This window comes from Geotrypetes seraphini, chromosome 1, assembly GCF_902459505.1.
Source record: "Geotrypetes seraphini chromosome 1, aGeoSer1.1, whole genome shotgun sequence".
NCBI lineage: Eukaryota > Metazoa > Chordata > Amphibia > Gymnophiona > Dermophiidae > Geotrypetes > Geotrypetes seraphini.
Genome location: NC_047084.1, coordinates 249,783,054 through 249,799,022, shown reverse-complemented (window position 1 = coordinate 249,799,022; position 15,969 = coordinate 249,783,054). Strand labels below are relative to the sequence as shown.

General features: G+C 43.4%; 1 protein-coding gene across 5 annotated transcripts in view; it reads right to left on the bottom strand.

The window, feature by feature from the left end:
• The window catches only part of BOD1L1 (biorientation of chromosomes in cell division 1 like 1), a 425,195-nt gene that overhangs the window by 64,278 nt on the left and 344,948 nt on the right, over positions 1 to 15,969 (bottom strand). The window contains exon 16 of one of the 5 annotated variants that reach the window (XM_033949024.1): positions 9,411 to 9,513. The exons of the other annotated variants lie outside the window; for them this stretch is intronic. Within the exon in view, the coding sequence (XP_033804915.1) occupies positions 9,434 to 9,513 (80 nt within the window). The 3' untranslated portion in view covers positions 9,411 to 9,433. Of the gene's footprint in view, positions 1 to 9,410; positions 9,514 to 15,969 lie in introns of those variants that run through there. 5 annotated transcript variants of the gene reach the window in all.

Sequence of the window (15,969 nt, the reverse complement as noted above, 5' to 3'; positions counted from 1 at the left end):
TTGGTCTGACCCAGTAAGACTATTCTTATGTTCTAATAGTTATGGATTTATTATAGTTCCTAGTAATGGCTACCTTCATTTTTGTAATCTATACAGAAATACTTTTTTGGTAACTAAAGAATGCAAGACATTGCATTGTATTGCATTTAAGAAGTAAACAAGCAGGGGATACAAGCAAGGCAAAATAGGTTAAAGGAAAATAAACAGCAACTTGGCATACACATGTATTATGTAACTTGCTTCTTTAGCACAGCATTCAAACAGCTTACCAGAAAACACTTAAGCACATGTGGGAAAGGACCTGAACAAAACTGGCCAACTGCCACTCACTTTAATGGTTAGCGAAGACAAAAAGTGATCAAGACCCACAACCCAAAAAAAAAAAAAATTTTTTTGTATGACTCCATTGAATCAACATTATCCCAGAATGAAGATAATTACGTTTTCAGTTTCTAGGGCCCAGCCTTTTTCTCCTTCCTTGTTAGCTTCTTGGGAATTTCTTTGCACTCCAGGATCTTCTTTATCTGTGGTCCAACAAAGACACCAGCTTTGACCTTTGCCTCAAACAGATTAGGGAAGATGTCATGAAGGTATTCGAGGGCTGCAGACTCCTTTTCTAGAGCTCTGACAAATTGTTTCATTAGGTCCAATTTGATGTGAAGTGGTGGTATCAGCACCTTCTGGGGGTCTGCCGGTAGTTTTCCTTTGATGTTGTTTCTCCCAACAAAGAACTCGGTCCACTGTAGCCAGTCCCATCTTTGGCAGTGCCCTTTATATTCCTGCTGTCCCAAAGGAAACAATAGCATGGAAGCCGATAGCCTAGCATTTGGGCAACAGCCACCACCTTGTCGTATTGTTTCACTGTCTTGAGATCTTCAGACACCATCTCCTCAAGGGCTCTCTCCTGATCCATACATATCAGTCTCTTACCCCTTAGCACAGTGCCATGCAAACTTTGTTGAGCTGTGCCACACTAAACATAGTGGCTGCAGCTCGAGGCATCTGTAAGTGTGCGGATGTCACTATGATGACATCACATGCATGCATGACATCATCATGTTGACATACCCACATGCGCGAAGGCCCTCCAGACGGGCTCTGAGTCGCCATTGAGGGGTGCCAGCAGTGAAGAAGCATGGAGAGGAGAGGCACTGGCTGATTGCCTATAGGACATGCCTCTCGCCAGCACCTTTCCTCCTCCCCTGTGTGTCGCGACACACCTGAAATCTCAGGAGGCACATTAGTGTGCCACGGCACACAGTTTGAGATACACTTCCTAAGCACATACTGACCTCTCAGATTTCTGCACCCATAAGCAAATGCTGCTCTCTTTTGGTTTTCTGCACCTAAGTACATCACTTTGCACTTCTTTGCATTAAATCTTAACTGCCAAACATGAGATCATTCTTCTAATTTTTCTAGATTCCTTCTCATATTGTGCACATCTTCCCCAGAAGCTAACTCTGTTGCAAATCTTGGCATCATCTGTCTGTAGTTGCATCTTCATTGAGTATGTTCTCCTACCTGTGCCTGCACCAAAAGCTCCTTACCGGATCAAGTGTAAGCTTTGAATAAATCTTTTTATTAACTGAAAAGAAATTAACTTTAGCTGTATAGCAAAATGATCCAATTATACTCAAATCCATAACAGGATCTCATCTCCTGAGGCAGGCAGTACTTAAACTGCATAAAGGTATTCATTTCTTTTTCAAAAGCTGCTTTTCAGTTTTAAGTCCTTTAAATTCCATTCCAAAGGGGGGGGGGAACACAGTGGCTTGGGGGTGCCTGGCGCAAGGGAGGGCCATGGCATGAGGGTGTTCTGCATGGCAGGAGGGAGTGGGCATTCCTCTTGCCATTTTAGGGAGGGGAAGTTTGGGGGAAGGACAGTGGCTCAGGGGTGCCTGCCGTGGGGGGGGGGGGGGGTGGAATTTTGTCTCATGCCGTGTTTGTTGGGGGTCATCGAGGTGGGCCGTCATTGGCGCTGGGAGACTTTTTTCATTTTTTCTTAATGGGACAGATATTTAGTGTGTATATAACATGCAAAATAGCTGTGCCATTGAAAAACAAACAAACAAACAAACCAGGCAGACCTGTCCTCAACACAGTTACCAATAGGTCTACTAGACCTTATTTTGGGGAGGGGGGAATAGTTAAGTTATGTTAGTGCATCAATTGCTTGGCTACTTTGCATGGGGTTTTAGCTCATTTGCATGGCCAGATTGGAAAATGGGCAATCGAGGGGAAAAACATGCAGTGGGCCATTTGTGCATCAGGTTGGTAACAGTGATTGCTGCCAAAGCTGTGAAACAGGTTTAGCAATGATTGCCGACTTTAGTGCATCTAGCACTATTTCTTTACCCACCCCCCACACTTTCTGAGGAACTCTGAACTCAGTAGCATCACCCATTTTTCACACATACAGAATGATAGCTGCTATTTTCTTTCCCTTCTTCCTTTAGCTGGGAAGATTTGGACTTGGTGGTTCCCACCTTTCAAGCAAATACCAGAGCTGCTTAATACAGAAGGCTCACAACTGCTTAAGACAACATAACAGAATGCCCATATTTAAACATTAGGTAGCAGAGTTTTTCTTCCCCTTTCTCTGAGGAGCTTGAAGTACTCAGCCAAATATTTTCCCCAACCATGGCTACTTATGAACCTTCTTTGCCCTTCCCTAAGGTAGCTGCAGGCAAAATTACACTGTCCCTTTTCCTTTGTCTGTCCTGATTCAAAGCAAGAACAATTTTTCAGGCTAATAGTATATGATACAAGTACAGTGTAAAGAAATGGGGTCAATATGAATTTGAAAGCCAATTCTCCCTATGAAGAGATGTGTAACCCTGTGAATTTCTTTTCTCTAAGTAGTGGTGTTCTGAGTACGTTGCAACCTCCTAATATGGGCAACTTTAAATCCCTGATACAAGGAATTGCAATAATCCAAGCAAGAAATGACCAGAATATGGATGAGAAAATGTAGTGATTTTTCATCTAAAAATTAACTGCCTAGGCTAGGTTTAACTTATTCTGGCAGTAAACTAGAATTTATTTAAAAATATGGTGAATAAATCCAAATATATATACATATATAATAATAATAATAACAACAATTTATATACCGCAGGACCGTGAAGTTCTATGCGGTTTACAATGATTAAAGATGTTACAGATTGAGTGGAATAAACAAAGTACAGACTTAGTGATTAACAGTTCTAGAGATCATTTGTTGAGGACTAAGATTGTATAGGTTGGTTTCCCAAGTATTTCAGGAACAGATGTGTTTTTAGGAGTTTCCTGAATTCCCTATAAGTAGTAGGCACGAGTAATTGTTCTAGATCTTTACCCCATAGTGCTGCTTGATGTGAGAAAAGATGTTGGTGATGACTTTTAAATTTACAACCTCTAACCGGTGGAGAAACAAAGTTCGGGTGTGAGCTTCGCCTGTGTCTGTTGGTTGTGAAAGAGAAAAGGTCTTTTATATATTTAGGGGCTAAGCCATAAAGTATCTTGAAGCAAAAACAACCAAACTTGAATTTCACACGTGCCTCCATCGGCAGCCAGTGTAGAAGTCGATAGGAAGGTGTTACGTGATCAAACTTCTTCAGTCCACAAAGTAGTCTAACCGCTGCATTTTGTACCAGTTGCAATCGCCGCATATTCTTCTGGGGGAGTGCCAAGTAGGTGATGTTACAATAATCAAGTTGACTCAATATAAGGGATTGTACCAGGATTCGAAATGATGAGACATGTAATAAGCTCTGATGGACCGAAGCTTCCAGAGGGTGAGAAAGATTTTTCTAATCAAGGAGTCGACCTGGTCTTTCATGGTCAGGCTCTGGTCCAGTGTTACTCCCAATACCTTCATAGTGGGTTGAATGGGATAACTAAGGTTGTTGATGCACATTGATGCTTTAGTGTCAAGTGGGTGTGGCGATGCTATGAAAAACTTTGTTTTCTCTGAGTTTAGTTTTAGTTTGAATTCAGTCATCCATTGCTCCATCCGATTTAGTATTTCTGATGCTTTGGGGTGACTTCTGAGACAGAGTTAGTGAATGGGATAATTATCGTGAAGTCGTCAGCGTAGCTAAATAGTTTTATCCCCAGATGAGACAATTGCGCACCCAATGAGGACATATAAACATTGAAGAGCAAATGGGATAATGGTGATCCCTGTGGTATGCCCGATGGATTGCTCCATGTGTCAGAGAGATCATGATTAAAACAGACTTGGTAGGTGCGTGATATAAGGAAACCTCAAAACCAGTTCAGTACCTTTCCTCTGATTCCAATTGCGTCTAGGCATTGTAACAGTTTTCCATGGTCCACCAAGTCAAAGACAGAGCTCATGTCAAATTGCATGATTAGGGCGTTGAGGCCCTTACTAAACAAGTAACGCAAATTGTCCAGGATAGCCACAATTACTGTCTCAGTGCTAAACCAGATTGAGTTTCGTGCAGAAGAGAGAATTGGTCGAGATATTCCATCAGTTGGGTGTGTACCAATCCTTCCATGATTTTTACCATAAATGGAATAGATGCTACTGGTCCATAGCTGGTTACTGATGTTGACGATTCTTTACGATTTTTTGGGATTGGGGTTATTATAATATGACCATTATTACTGAGGAATTTTCCATTGTTTAGGTTATTGGTTAGATAATTCAAAAGAGATAGTTTAAAGCTTTCATAATTTCTGGGGGACATGAGTCCAGGACACAGTATGATTTAGAGTATTTGTTATATAACTTGATGTAGTTGTTCCATTCTAAATTGTGGAAGGAACTCTAGATCATGTCCGCTGGTATTTCATTTCTTTGTATATCAATTGATTGATGTTCGTGTGCAGCAATTGTCGGGTAGTTATGTCTAAGGTTTTTGATTTTTGAATCGAAATGTTGTGCTAGATCATTTGCTGAGGGTAGCGTGGTATTATGCATTGGTTGAGTGTAGCGTGTGGTGTCAAATAAATTTGTAACTATGTTGAACAGTTCTTTTGTATTGGCTCCTTTTGAGCTAGTATTAGATGAGTTAATTTTGGATGAGTATAAAGTTTTACGTTTTTCTTTTATCTGTTGTTTGTAGAGTTTTATGTTGGATCTCCAGTTGTTCCGGTCTGATAGTTTTTCCGTTTTTTTCCAGATTCTTTCTAATCGTCTTACTGATTGTTTCATTGTTAGGAGTTCGATGTCAAACCATTTGTTGTATTTGTTTGAGCAGCTTTTACTATTTTGTTTAGGGGCAATTTTATCTAAAATGGATGTGCTAGTTTTCATCCAGTGGTCATACAAATCAATTCCTTCTTCTATTTTCACTTGTAGATCATATTGTGACCAATATTCCTCTGGGTTGATATGGCCTCTTGTGAGGTGTTCTCTTTTTGTCCGTGGGTGTGTCTTAGATTTTAGCCGAGTCCAGATTAGATTGAAATAATAAGTGAAATGGTCAGACCAGATATCATGACACCTAGTACCGTCCGAAAGACAGATGGAAGGGTTTATGATCTCTTTTGTGGACATCGCTACCACATCTAAATGATGGCCTTTTTCATGTGTTTGAGTGGGTAAAGGGAGATTGTAATTGAGTAAAGAGAGAAAGTTTTTAAAGTCTTTTGCTTCTGGATTGTCTATGTCATCTAGATGTAAGTTTATGTCTCCTGCAATTAGATTATGTGATGAAGTGATTGAGTTATGTAGGACAAATTCACAGAAGTCCTCTCTAGCTTTTGGCCAGCTTTTCAGTGGAACATAGAATAATATACAAGAAAGGGAATCTTCTAGTTCCTTATTGCTAATTTTACAGGCTAATATTTCTAAACAGATTAGACACATATAGATCAACTGTTAAGTATGTTTTATGTTCTTAAGAATCTTTATGGAGTTCATGAGTGGAATTTATATGCTTTGAATAGCAAGTAGTAGAAAAACAGTAGAGGCAGACAATTTCATTTATGGTGCCAAAACCAGGCCCAATTTTGGTTTTGCCAAAAGCTTGTTTAAATTTACAGCCATATTTTGGTTTCAGCCAAAAATAGCCGTGTCTGTTCGGTGGAAGCTGAAAATTTGTGTTTTATCCTATTTGTTTCCTCTCTCCCTCTCCCCCCCCAAAAAAGGTGTTGCCCTCCCTCCCAGAATGCCTCCTCCCATAGCCTCTCACCCCAGCCTGCCTTACAAAGCCTAGTAGTCCAGGGATATAGTGGGAGCAGGAGCAATTCCCAGTCACTCCTGTCCGTGCCAGCTCTGCTCTCAAAATGGTTATTGTGATCTTTAGCTGCAACAGACTGCCTTTCAACAGAAGGGAGAAATGGAAGACAATGTGATTTTCTAAAGGCTTCAGGCTACTCCCAGTAGAAGGCTAAGGCTCTTCTGAAATCCAAAATGTGTTGGACACTTTAGTTCTGGGCACATGACCAAGGGAATTCTACATGGTGGTGGTAAGTACCAATTGCACTAAGGTGAGCCCTGAGTTAATTTTAACCTTGACCTGAGAAATGGAGAAGGAAACAAATAGTACCACACTCTTCTCTGTCACTGTTCCCCAAACGTGGAACCTACTAACACCTCAGGTAAGAAGAGAAAAGAACCTCAAAAAATTTAAATCAAAACTAAAAGGTTTCTTGTATAGAGATGCCTTTACCGTATTTTCACGCATATAACGCGCGTGTTATACGTGTTTTTACAAATCGCGCATAACCTTGCGCGTTGTACAAAATTTTTTTTACATAGTTCTCCCCCCCCGATGTCCGACCCCCCCCCGCAGGACCGCTCGCACCCCCCCCCCGAAGGACCGCTCGCACGCACCCACACCCGCATCCCCACCCCGAAGGACCGCTCGAACGCACTCCCACACGCACCCCTACCCTGAAGGACCGCTCGCACCCCCACAGCCTCCCGACCCCCCCAATCATGTAGAAGCTCCTACTGGTGTCCTGCTGCTTCCTCTTGGCGGAGCCGACACCCGACACGATCGGGGCAAGAGCAAGCTCAAGCCCTCTTGCCCCAGCCAACCGCGGCACCCCCGACACGATCGGGGCAAGAGGGAGCTCAAGCCCTCTTGCCCCCCCCAACACGATCGGGGCAAAAGGGAGCCCAAGTCCTCTTGCCCCGCCGACTCCCCAACTCCCCGACAATATCGGGCCTGGAGGGAGCCCAAGTCCTCCTGGCTCTGGCGACCCCACCCCCCGCTAGTTGTTCGGGCCAGGAGGAAGCCCAAACCCTCCTGGCCACAGCGACCCCCTACCCCCACCCCGCACTACATTACGGGCAGGAGGGATCTCAGGCCCTCCTGCCCTCGACGCAAACCCATCTCCCCCCAACGACCACCCCCCCAAGAACCTCCGACCGCCTCCCCCAGCCGACCCGCGACCCCCCTGGCCGACCCCATGACACCCCCACCCCCTTCCCCGTACCTTTGTGTAGTTGGCCGGGCAGACGGGAGTCAAACTCACCTGTCCAGCAGGCAGCCAACGACGGAATGAGGCCGGATTGGCCCATCCGTCCCAAAGCTCCGCCTACTGGTGGGGCCTAAGGCACCTGGGCCAATCAGAATAGGCCTGGGAGCCTTAGGTTCCACCTGGGGGCGGGGCCTGAGGCACATGGGCCCAACCTGACCATGTGGCAAGGCCCCGCCCCCAGGAGGGACCTAAGGCTCCCGGGCCTATTCTGATTGGCCCAGGCGCCTTAGGTCCCACCAGTAGGCGGAGCTTTGGGACGGATGGACCAATCCGGCCTCATTTCGTCGTTGGCTGCCTGCCGGACAGGGTTTGGCTCCCGTCTGTCCGGCCACAAAGGTACGGGGAAGGGGGGTGGGGGTGTCGTGGGGGTCGGCCAGGGGGGTCGCGGGTCAGCTGGGGGGGCAGTCGGAGGTTCTTGGGGGGGGCGGTCGTTGGGGGGAGGGGGGTTTGCGTCGAGGGCAGGAGGGCCTGGGATCCCTCCTGCTCATAATATAGTGCAGGGTGGGGGTAGGGGGTCGCCGTAGCCAGGAGGGTTTGGGCTCCCTCCTGGCCCGAACAACTAGCGGGGGGTGGGGTCGCCAGGGCCAGGAGGACTTGGGCTCCCTCCTGGCCCGATATTGTCGGGGAGTTGGGGAGTCGGCGGGGCAAGAGGGCTTGGGCTCCCTTTTGCCCTGATCGTGTCGGGGGTGCCGCGGTTGGCTGGGGCAAGAGGGCTTGAGCTCCCTCTTGCCCCGATCGTGTCGGGGAGTCGGGACCGCCAAGAGGAAGCAGCAGGACACCGGTAGGAGCTTCTACATGATGGGGGGTGGGGGTTGGGAGGCTGTGGGGGTGCGAGCGGTTCTTCAGGGTGGGGGTGCGGGTGCGTGCGAGCGGTCCTTCGGGGTGGGGGTGCGGGTGCGTGCGAGCGGTCCTTCGGGGTGGGGGTGCGAGCGGTCCTGCGGGGGTGGGGGGGTAATCGGACGTCGAGGGGGGCATCAGGCTTTCAGGGTAGGGACAGGACTTCAAGGGGGAAAGGAGAGTCGGGGCGGGCGAAAGGAGAGTCGGGCGGCGCGTGGTATATGGGTGTGCGCTGTATATAAAAATTTCTGTACATAAATTTGTGTTTTTCGCGCGGTATACCCGTGTGCGCAGTTTACACGGGTGCGCGTTATCTACGTGAAAATACGGTAATTAATTAGCCTTTTAAACTGAGTTACTATTCCCAATTGAAGTAGGCAAGTATTGATCTAATATAACATAACTCCTAATGTTTTATCCTTATTTGTTCTCTTTCCTATATCAAATTTCCCTATGAAATGTACATCGGTCTATCCCTGTATGTTCATTGCTTTGTAATCTTTGAAAAAAGCAATTTTATCAAATACGAAATAAACTTGAAACTTTTTATGTGGGATAGGAAGAGAAACCTAAGGCAATAAAAGGCAATCGTTTTCCATTTAAAAACATAAGACTGTCCAGTGGAGTATTTCCTAGAAGCCAAAAGGATCTACAAAAGATTGCTAAGTAGATTCAGGGCAGCCAAGATTACCCCCTCACCATCTAGACTGTAGAAGGAGAAGGCCACGATGTTGGAATTTAACGTTGCCCCCAAGCCTGAATTCCTCAGTCTAATGGTTCTCCTTATGGATACTTAAGTCCTAAGAGAGAAAAACCCAAACTTGCTTTGTCTAGTAGGAGGCTTGGAAAATCATTCTCCTGATCGAATTTTAGGCAAGAATTTTTGATATGAATGGAATTACAAGAATACCAGATTGCCGCAATTCTTCACAAAAATACATTCTGTATATGTTTAAAAATATACTAACTACATCATATGCTTCAATAATATAATAATTGAGTGAAAAAAGCTTTGGAAAATAACTTTGGCACTTTTATCTCCATGCTCATTTTTCAAGCATCAGCATAAAAATCCTCTGATTATATTACTTTTAAATAGGAAAAAAAAAAAAAAACTATCAAAAACTTATCTTTAATATAGCTTGACATTTCAAACATCAGAAACTTGTCCCCTTCTGACGTTGGCCAATGTTTCACATTGCTGCTTCGGGGAAATTCTGGACCTAATTTCTGAAGAAACAAATCCATATCAGTTTTCCTCTTTATGATGGTCCTTATTTTAGAAGCCGTATTCTGGTTTGAGACATGCATAATCTAACACTTAACATTTATCTTGCATAAATGTTAAGCCCCTGTTTTATAAAGCTGGGATACACATGTCTCAAATATAAGTGCATGTAAATGGCAAGGGGTCTGAACATGTTCTGAGCAAGGACAAAGCTTTTGGTCTAAAAGATTGACGTTAGGAGTTAGACAAGCAAGTTCAAGATTTGAGAAGCAATTGCTTTTGAGCAGCACTCCACTGGAGGGATCTGAGGAAAGAGGAAGTGAAAAGGTTACCCCCTTAAATCCCCAGTGGTATTTGTAACCCCCAAATACAAACTGGAAAGGGAAATCGTGAAAGCGTTGGCATAATGACTGGTTGTGTTTCTAAGGTCAAAAAAAAAAAAAAAACCACCAAAAAGAAAAATCAACTAGTTACGTGCCAGCTTGAAAAAATGTTGATATTCTAAACATTTAGTTTTCTAAAATGGATGTTTACACTGTCTGCACTCAGCGCATAAATGTCCATTTCTCTGTATTTTAGAACAGCCTCAATGTTAGCAGATTCTGTTCTAAAATGCTACTGAAACAGGCGACATCCTGATCTGGATGTTTCTATTTCTGACTTCTAAGTTCTTTCTAAAATGGAGTTGATTGTATGAGGTGAACCACAGACATATGGATGCCTAGATCACTATGTGCTACATGTAGCTAATGTTTACTGCTGCAGCTGGAGCATGTATAGATAGCACTATACATATAGTGCTGCATGTCTACTGCTATACATTCCGTGCCATCACTGAAACCCTGCTAGGTGTTCTTCCACTCAGGTGATAAATGGGAATCTTTGATGATGAGGGGACTTTGCAAACACAATTACATGTGTAGTGCCAGGGTATAAATTGCCTGTGTGGAGCAATTTCTGTGTCATAGGCACCCTTTTAGAACATTCTAGATTTCCACATTTACCATGGCAGCATTTTGTGAGATTGGTGTTTTATCTCCTATACATTTCTCATGCTTTTTAGATGTCTTGGGTGGAGGAAGGGAGGGTGGCTAGATGCTGATTTTACGATATGCTTATGCCTTACAACCTTTGTAATCTAAAATATACCAAAGGCTCAGCATGTTTTCGTTAAAACGTCTACGGTATATGTGGAATATCTTTTGTTCTTTCATTTGTATGACATTGTTTTTGATTAAAAATCAATAAAGAATTAAAAAAAAAACAACAACAACCCGTCTACGGTATATTCCAACATTCATGACTTATCCAAAATGGAATTGAACAAGAATACTTCGCAATAACTTTCTACCAAATTTTTTTTTATTGTCTGTGCTTCATTTTCTTGCTTGTCCAAACAAGCTAAAATGGCATCAGAATTTAACAGGATGCCAATAATAGAAGTCTCCAATCCATTGGCAGTATGCAATGTATATAGTCAATCACAAACTGATAAATGTCATACATGAGATTCATAGACTTCAACTGGTCTAACACACTGTAAGTAGATTCATGCATTGTTGCTCCAAGTTCTACCACACCATCCCTTTTCTTAAGTCTGAAATTCTGAATTTCTGCTTCTGGTCCCATACATGATTCTTTTTAAGTACAATATCTTATCTTTTCAGATTCAATCTTCAGGTCTTTCTTCTTTTCTGGCCAATTTTCTGCTTTGCAATTCACCCACAAAAGTCCACTGCTCCTCTCAGCAACTTCTCTTGACAATCTGATAGGTCTTCCCCGATACTCATCGAAGTTCTTGTTTTTGTGTTATAGTGCCAATCTTCAAACTCGCTTCCTCTATACCTTAGGATGGAGCCATCTTTCTCAAAGTTTAGAAATCTACTAACATCAACTACTTCCTTACGGCATTTAACTTGGATTATCCTCCTTGATTTTACTGCTGTCATTCTTTTTATGACTAAATTTTAAATGGACACCGCTTTTTAAATTTCCTTTCTACTTGTTACTCCCCTTCCCCTATTATCCTTACTTATACTATAAAACTCTCCTCTCCCTTTTACCTTCATGCCTTTCTGTATGTTCTTGTAAAGTCTTAATTCTGTTTATGTTGTTGTAAATGTCTTCCCTCCTTCTCAATTCATTTTGAAAACCACTTAAATTTACTGTTTATATTTGTGATCTATCAAATAAATTGAACTGAACATTTATCCAAAATTACCTCAAGAATTTCCAGTGTTTTTCAGAAGAAATCTAAAATCCAGGAACAGAAGGTAAATGTGTAGCTGTACTGGTATCATGACAAGAAAAAAAAAATAGAGGTTCCCATTCTTTTAAAAAGATATGAAAGATTGAAATTTAGAAGTTATGAGATGTGAGCATTTTATTGAAGAAAGAATATTGTGAAAATCTGTGGACCAATGATGAACAAGGTGAATAACTCCCATAGGGGTAACCAATGACTATGCATGAGATCTATTAGCATACAATGAAAGCAGTGCATGTAGATGCTCATGCATATTCATTGATAGCCAATTAACACACCACCAGGACTTCTCAACAACTTTCAATAGCTCCAATTAATTTATACACCATCCCAAAAAAGCTATGAGTGCAAATTCTTAAAACATTTCATTGAATATCATACCATATATTTAAATATTTAATTTTATCAATAGTTAAAGAACATTACAGGATATACATGCATTCGGAGCCCTCCCAGTCTGCACAAATCACTTAAATCATTAAAAAAACTTCTAAAATGTCCACATATATCACCCGTTAGAATGGGTATAATTGAAACCAGAAAAACTTTTACATCTTCATTACTGCACGAACTCTCAGTTCAGTTTCCATACATCCAGTTGTTTCCTATGGTTCCTCCATATCAATAAGTGCCAAGATCACCTACATCAATCATATTCATTTGGGAAATCCTGAAAACCCAACTGGATTAGGGCCCTCGAGGACCAACATTTGACACCCCTGCTTTAGGCCATCACCAGTGACAGTCAGTAATTCTATCCAAAGATCAATGCAGATTAATTAGAATTGAGAACAGATAGTAGCTGAATATAGTTGGGGGAGAGTGTGGCACAGTGGTTAAGCTACAGCCTCAGCACCCTGAGGTTGTGGGTTCAAACCCACGCTGCTCCTTGTGACCCTGGGCAAGTCAATTAATCCCCTCCATTGCCCCAGGTACATTAGATATATTGTGATAGACAAGGAAAAATGTTTGAGCACCTGAATAAATTCATGTATACCATTCTGAGATCCCCTTGGAGAATGGTATAGAAAATTGAATAAATAAATAAATTAAGTCGGTGCAAATGAAAAAAAAAAAAGTAAAACCCAGTGATTGGATCAAATGTGTCAAGGGTATCAGGAATACACTAAAGAGAATAGAGCCTAAAACAGAGCACAGATGTACTCCCCAGCAGGGCAATGAGTGGGAAGTAGAAGTAGAGTGAGACCAGTAAACCATGAAAGAACTGTCATCCACGTAAGTGTGCTCTACAAAGCCAACTCAGTGATACCAAGGTCTAAGAGCTTAGGAACAAGAATAAAATAGTTGATAAGGTCAAACACAGCTGCAGGATCCAGTGAATGCAGTAGTTCCTTCTCATCTTTATCTAGATAAAGTTTAACAGTCAGTTAATTCAATTAATGTTCATCCTATATAACAGTATGAAAATAGCCAGATGGAGGCCATTTACCTTAGTCAACCAATATGAAAATAACCAGATGAAGGCCATTTATCTTAGTCAAATAGAATGTGAGCTGGGTTGCCCCCAGTTTCTCAATAACCTTAGCTATGAATGGAAGATTAGATATTGAATGATGCTTAGAAGCAAATGTGGGATGAGCTCCTGGGGACTTCAAGCAGGGATGAATGATCACATGTTTTTAGCAGGTAGGACGATACCGTCCCTAGGTTTAGTGGACACCATGATATGCGGAGTTGAACGAGGGACTGAAATTGCATCAATACGAGGACTTCAGGAATTCATTGATGCTACCTCCCTAGGGTAAACTAGAGAAACCCCAGTAGGCAATGAACAAGTTGTTGGGTACAAAATAAGGAGCCAGAAGAAATCCATTCAGAACAGAAGGCATCAGGTAGAAGAACTAAGGCTGGCAAAGGACTATCCAATGAGGATGCCAATGCATGGAAGTCAGTACTTTTTGCTGAAATGCCAATACAAGAGACTCAGTAGCAACATCAGAAGACATAGGAGTTTGTGCACAATGCATGCTCAACTATCTAACCAAATTAATCTGAATGGGTTAGGGTATCTTTGCAGAAGGGAGAGAAAATGCTCTCTCGTAGAGTGATATGATCTTTGCAGAAACTGGCAAGTTTCTGGAAACAAAGGAGATGGAAATCAGAGAAGCCATACATCATTGTCGTTCAAAACTGCCCAACTGCTTCTTCAGCAATTATAAGTCCTGATGGTACCAGGTATAGGCCTGTTTGGGTGCCAACTTCTGTTCCTGCAAGAGCGCTGCCTCATTCAGGGGAGACTTACTTACTTATGAGAAAAGTGGTACAGAGTTAAATTCATCCAAGAAAAGGATCATAGTGAGACATAAAAGTATTAGCAGTAAGCCCGCTTAGTTTCTTGAACATCTTAAAGCAAGAACAAAAGGAGAAGAGAAACACAAATTTAATGGACTATGAGAAAGATATAAGGTAATAGAATTATATTACATTTCATGTCTTATAGCCCATAATTATCTTTCAAGTTCAATGTTACTAACACACAAACTACAACATAATCAAGTAACTACATCTAGAAAAAATATCCCTATTCATTACACAAAAAACATATTTTGAATAAAAGATTTTAGTGCTTTCCTAAACAAAAAGATAGTCTTCATTGTTAAACTGAAGATGGAAATTGGTCTAACTAAATAAGGGTATGGACAGAAGAAATTTACTTTTCAATCAAATTATCTCTAAGGGGTAGATTTAAAAACAAAACAAAAAACGCATTAAAAAAATGACGGGTTTCTTTCGCAGCCATTATAGTAGTGATTTTAAAAAAGCGAGTCATTCTTCGAAAAACACTCCTGCAAATGAGGTTGATGGAGAGTAGCAAAGATTGACTAAATTAGCATGTGCCCACAATCTCCCGCTGCCAACTGAAACACACTACCGACAGCGGGAGAGATGCCCAGTCTCTCCCATCCAACCGACACCCCCCAGACAGTGGGAGAGATGTAAATGTCTCCCGCTGCCAACCAACACCCCCACTCAGCAGCGGGAGAGTTGCCCATACTCTCACCACCATGCAACCCCCCCTGGTGATTCCGATGACTTTCGCCCCCTCCCCCCTTACCTTATTTTCAGATGGCTGGCTGGAGGGATGCCTACTCCCTCTGGCCAGCAGGCCCGCTTCTTCAAAATGGCGGGCTTTCCTAAGGGGCCTAAGGCTCTGATTGGTCCAGATTGTTTAAGGCCCTCCTATGGGTGGGTATTATGCATCTGGGCCAATCAAGAGCCTTAGGTCCCTCCCCAGATGCATCTGGGGAGGGGCCTGAGGCTCTGATTGGCCCTGGTTGTTTAAGACCCTTTGTATGGGTGGGGCCTTATGTGTCTGGGCTAATCAGAGCCCCGGTTGCATCCGGGGAGGGGCCTAAGGCTCTGGCCCAGACACATAAGGCCACACCCTTAGGAGGGGCCTTATGCGTTTGGGCCAATCAGAGCCTTTAGGTCCCTCCCTGCATACATCCTGGGAGGGGCCTGAGGCTCTGTTTGGCCCAGGCTGTTTAAGGCCCCTCCTATGGGTAGGGCCTTATGCATCTGGGCCAGAGCCTTAGGCCCCTCCCCAGATGCAACTAGGACTCTGATTGTCCCAAGTCACATAAGGCCCCACCCATAGGAGGGGCCTTAAACAACCTGGGCCAATCAGAGCCTCAGACCCCTCAGGAAGGTCCACCATTTGAAGAAGCGGGCCTGTTAGCTGGAGGTAGTAGGCATCCCTCCAGCCAGCCATCTAAAAATAAGGTAAAAAGGAGAGGGAGCAGGGGTTGTCGGAAGCACTGGGGGAGGGGGGTTGTGTGGCATCGGGAGAGCATGGGCATCTCTCCCACTGCTGAAGGAAGGTTGGGGGATGTTGGTTGGAGGCGGGAGACATTGGGCTTCTCTCCCGCTGCCAGTAGTGTGTGTTGGTTGGCGGTGGGAGACTGGGCATCTCTCCCACTGCCTGGGGGGGTGTCGGTTGGGCGGGAGACTGGGCATCTCTCCCACTGCCGGTGGTGTGTGTCAGTTGGTGGCAGGAGAGACTGGGCATCTCTCCCGCTGTTGGTGGTGTGTGTGCCAGTTGGCGTCAAGAAAGATTGAGCATCTCTCCCGCTGCCAAAGGGGGCTATAATACACACGCTCAAGAAGTGTGCTTTTATTACTCCCACTAAAAAATAAAATAGAAAACAATTTAGGATTCTTCATGTAATTT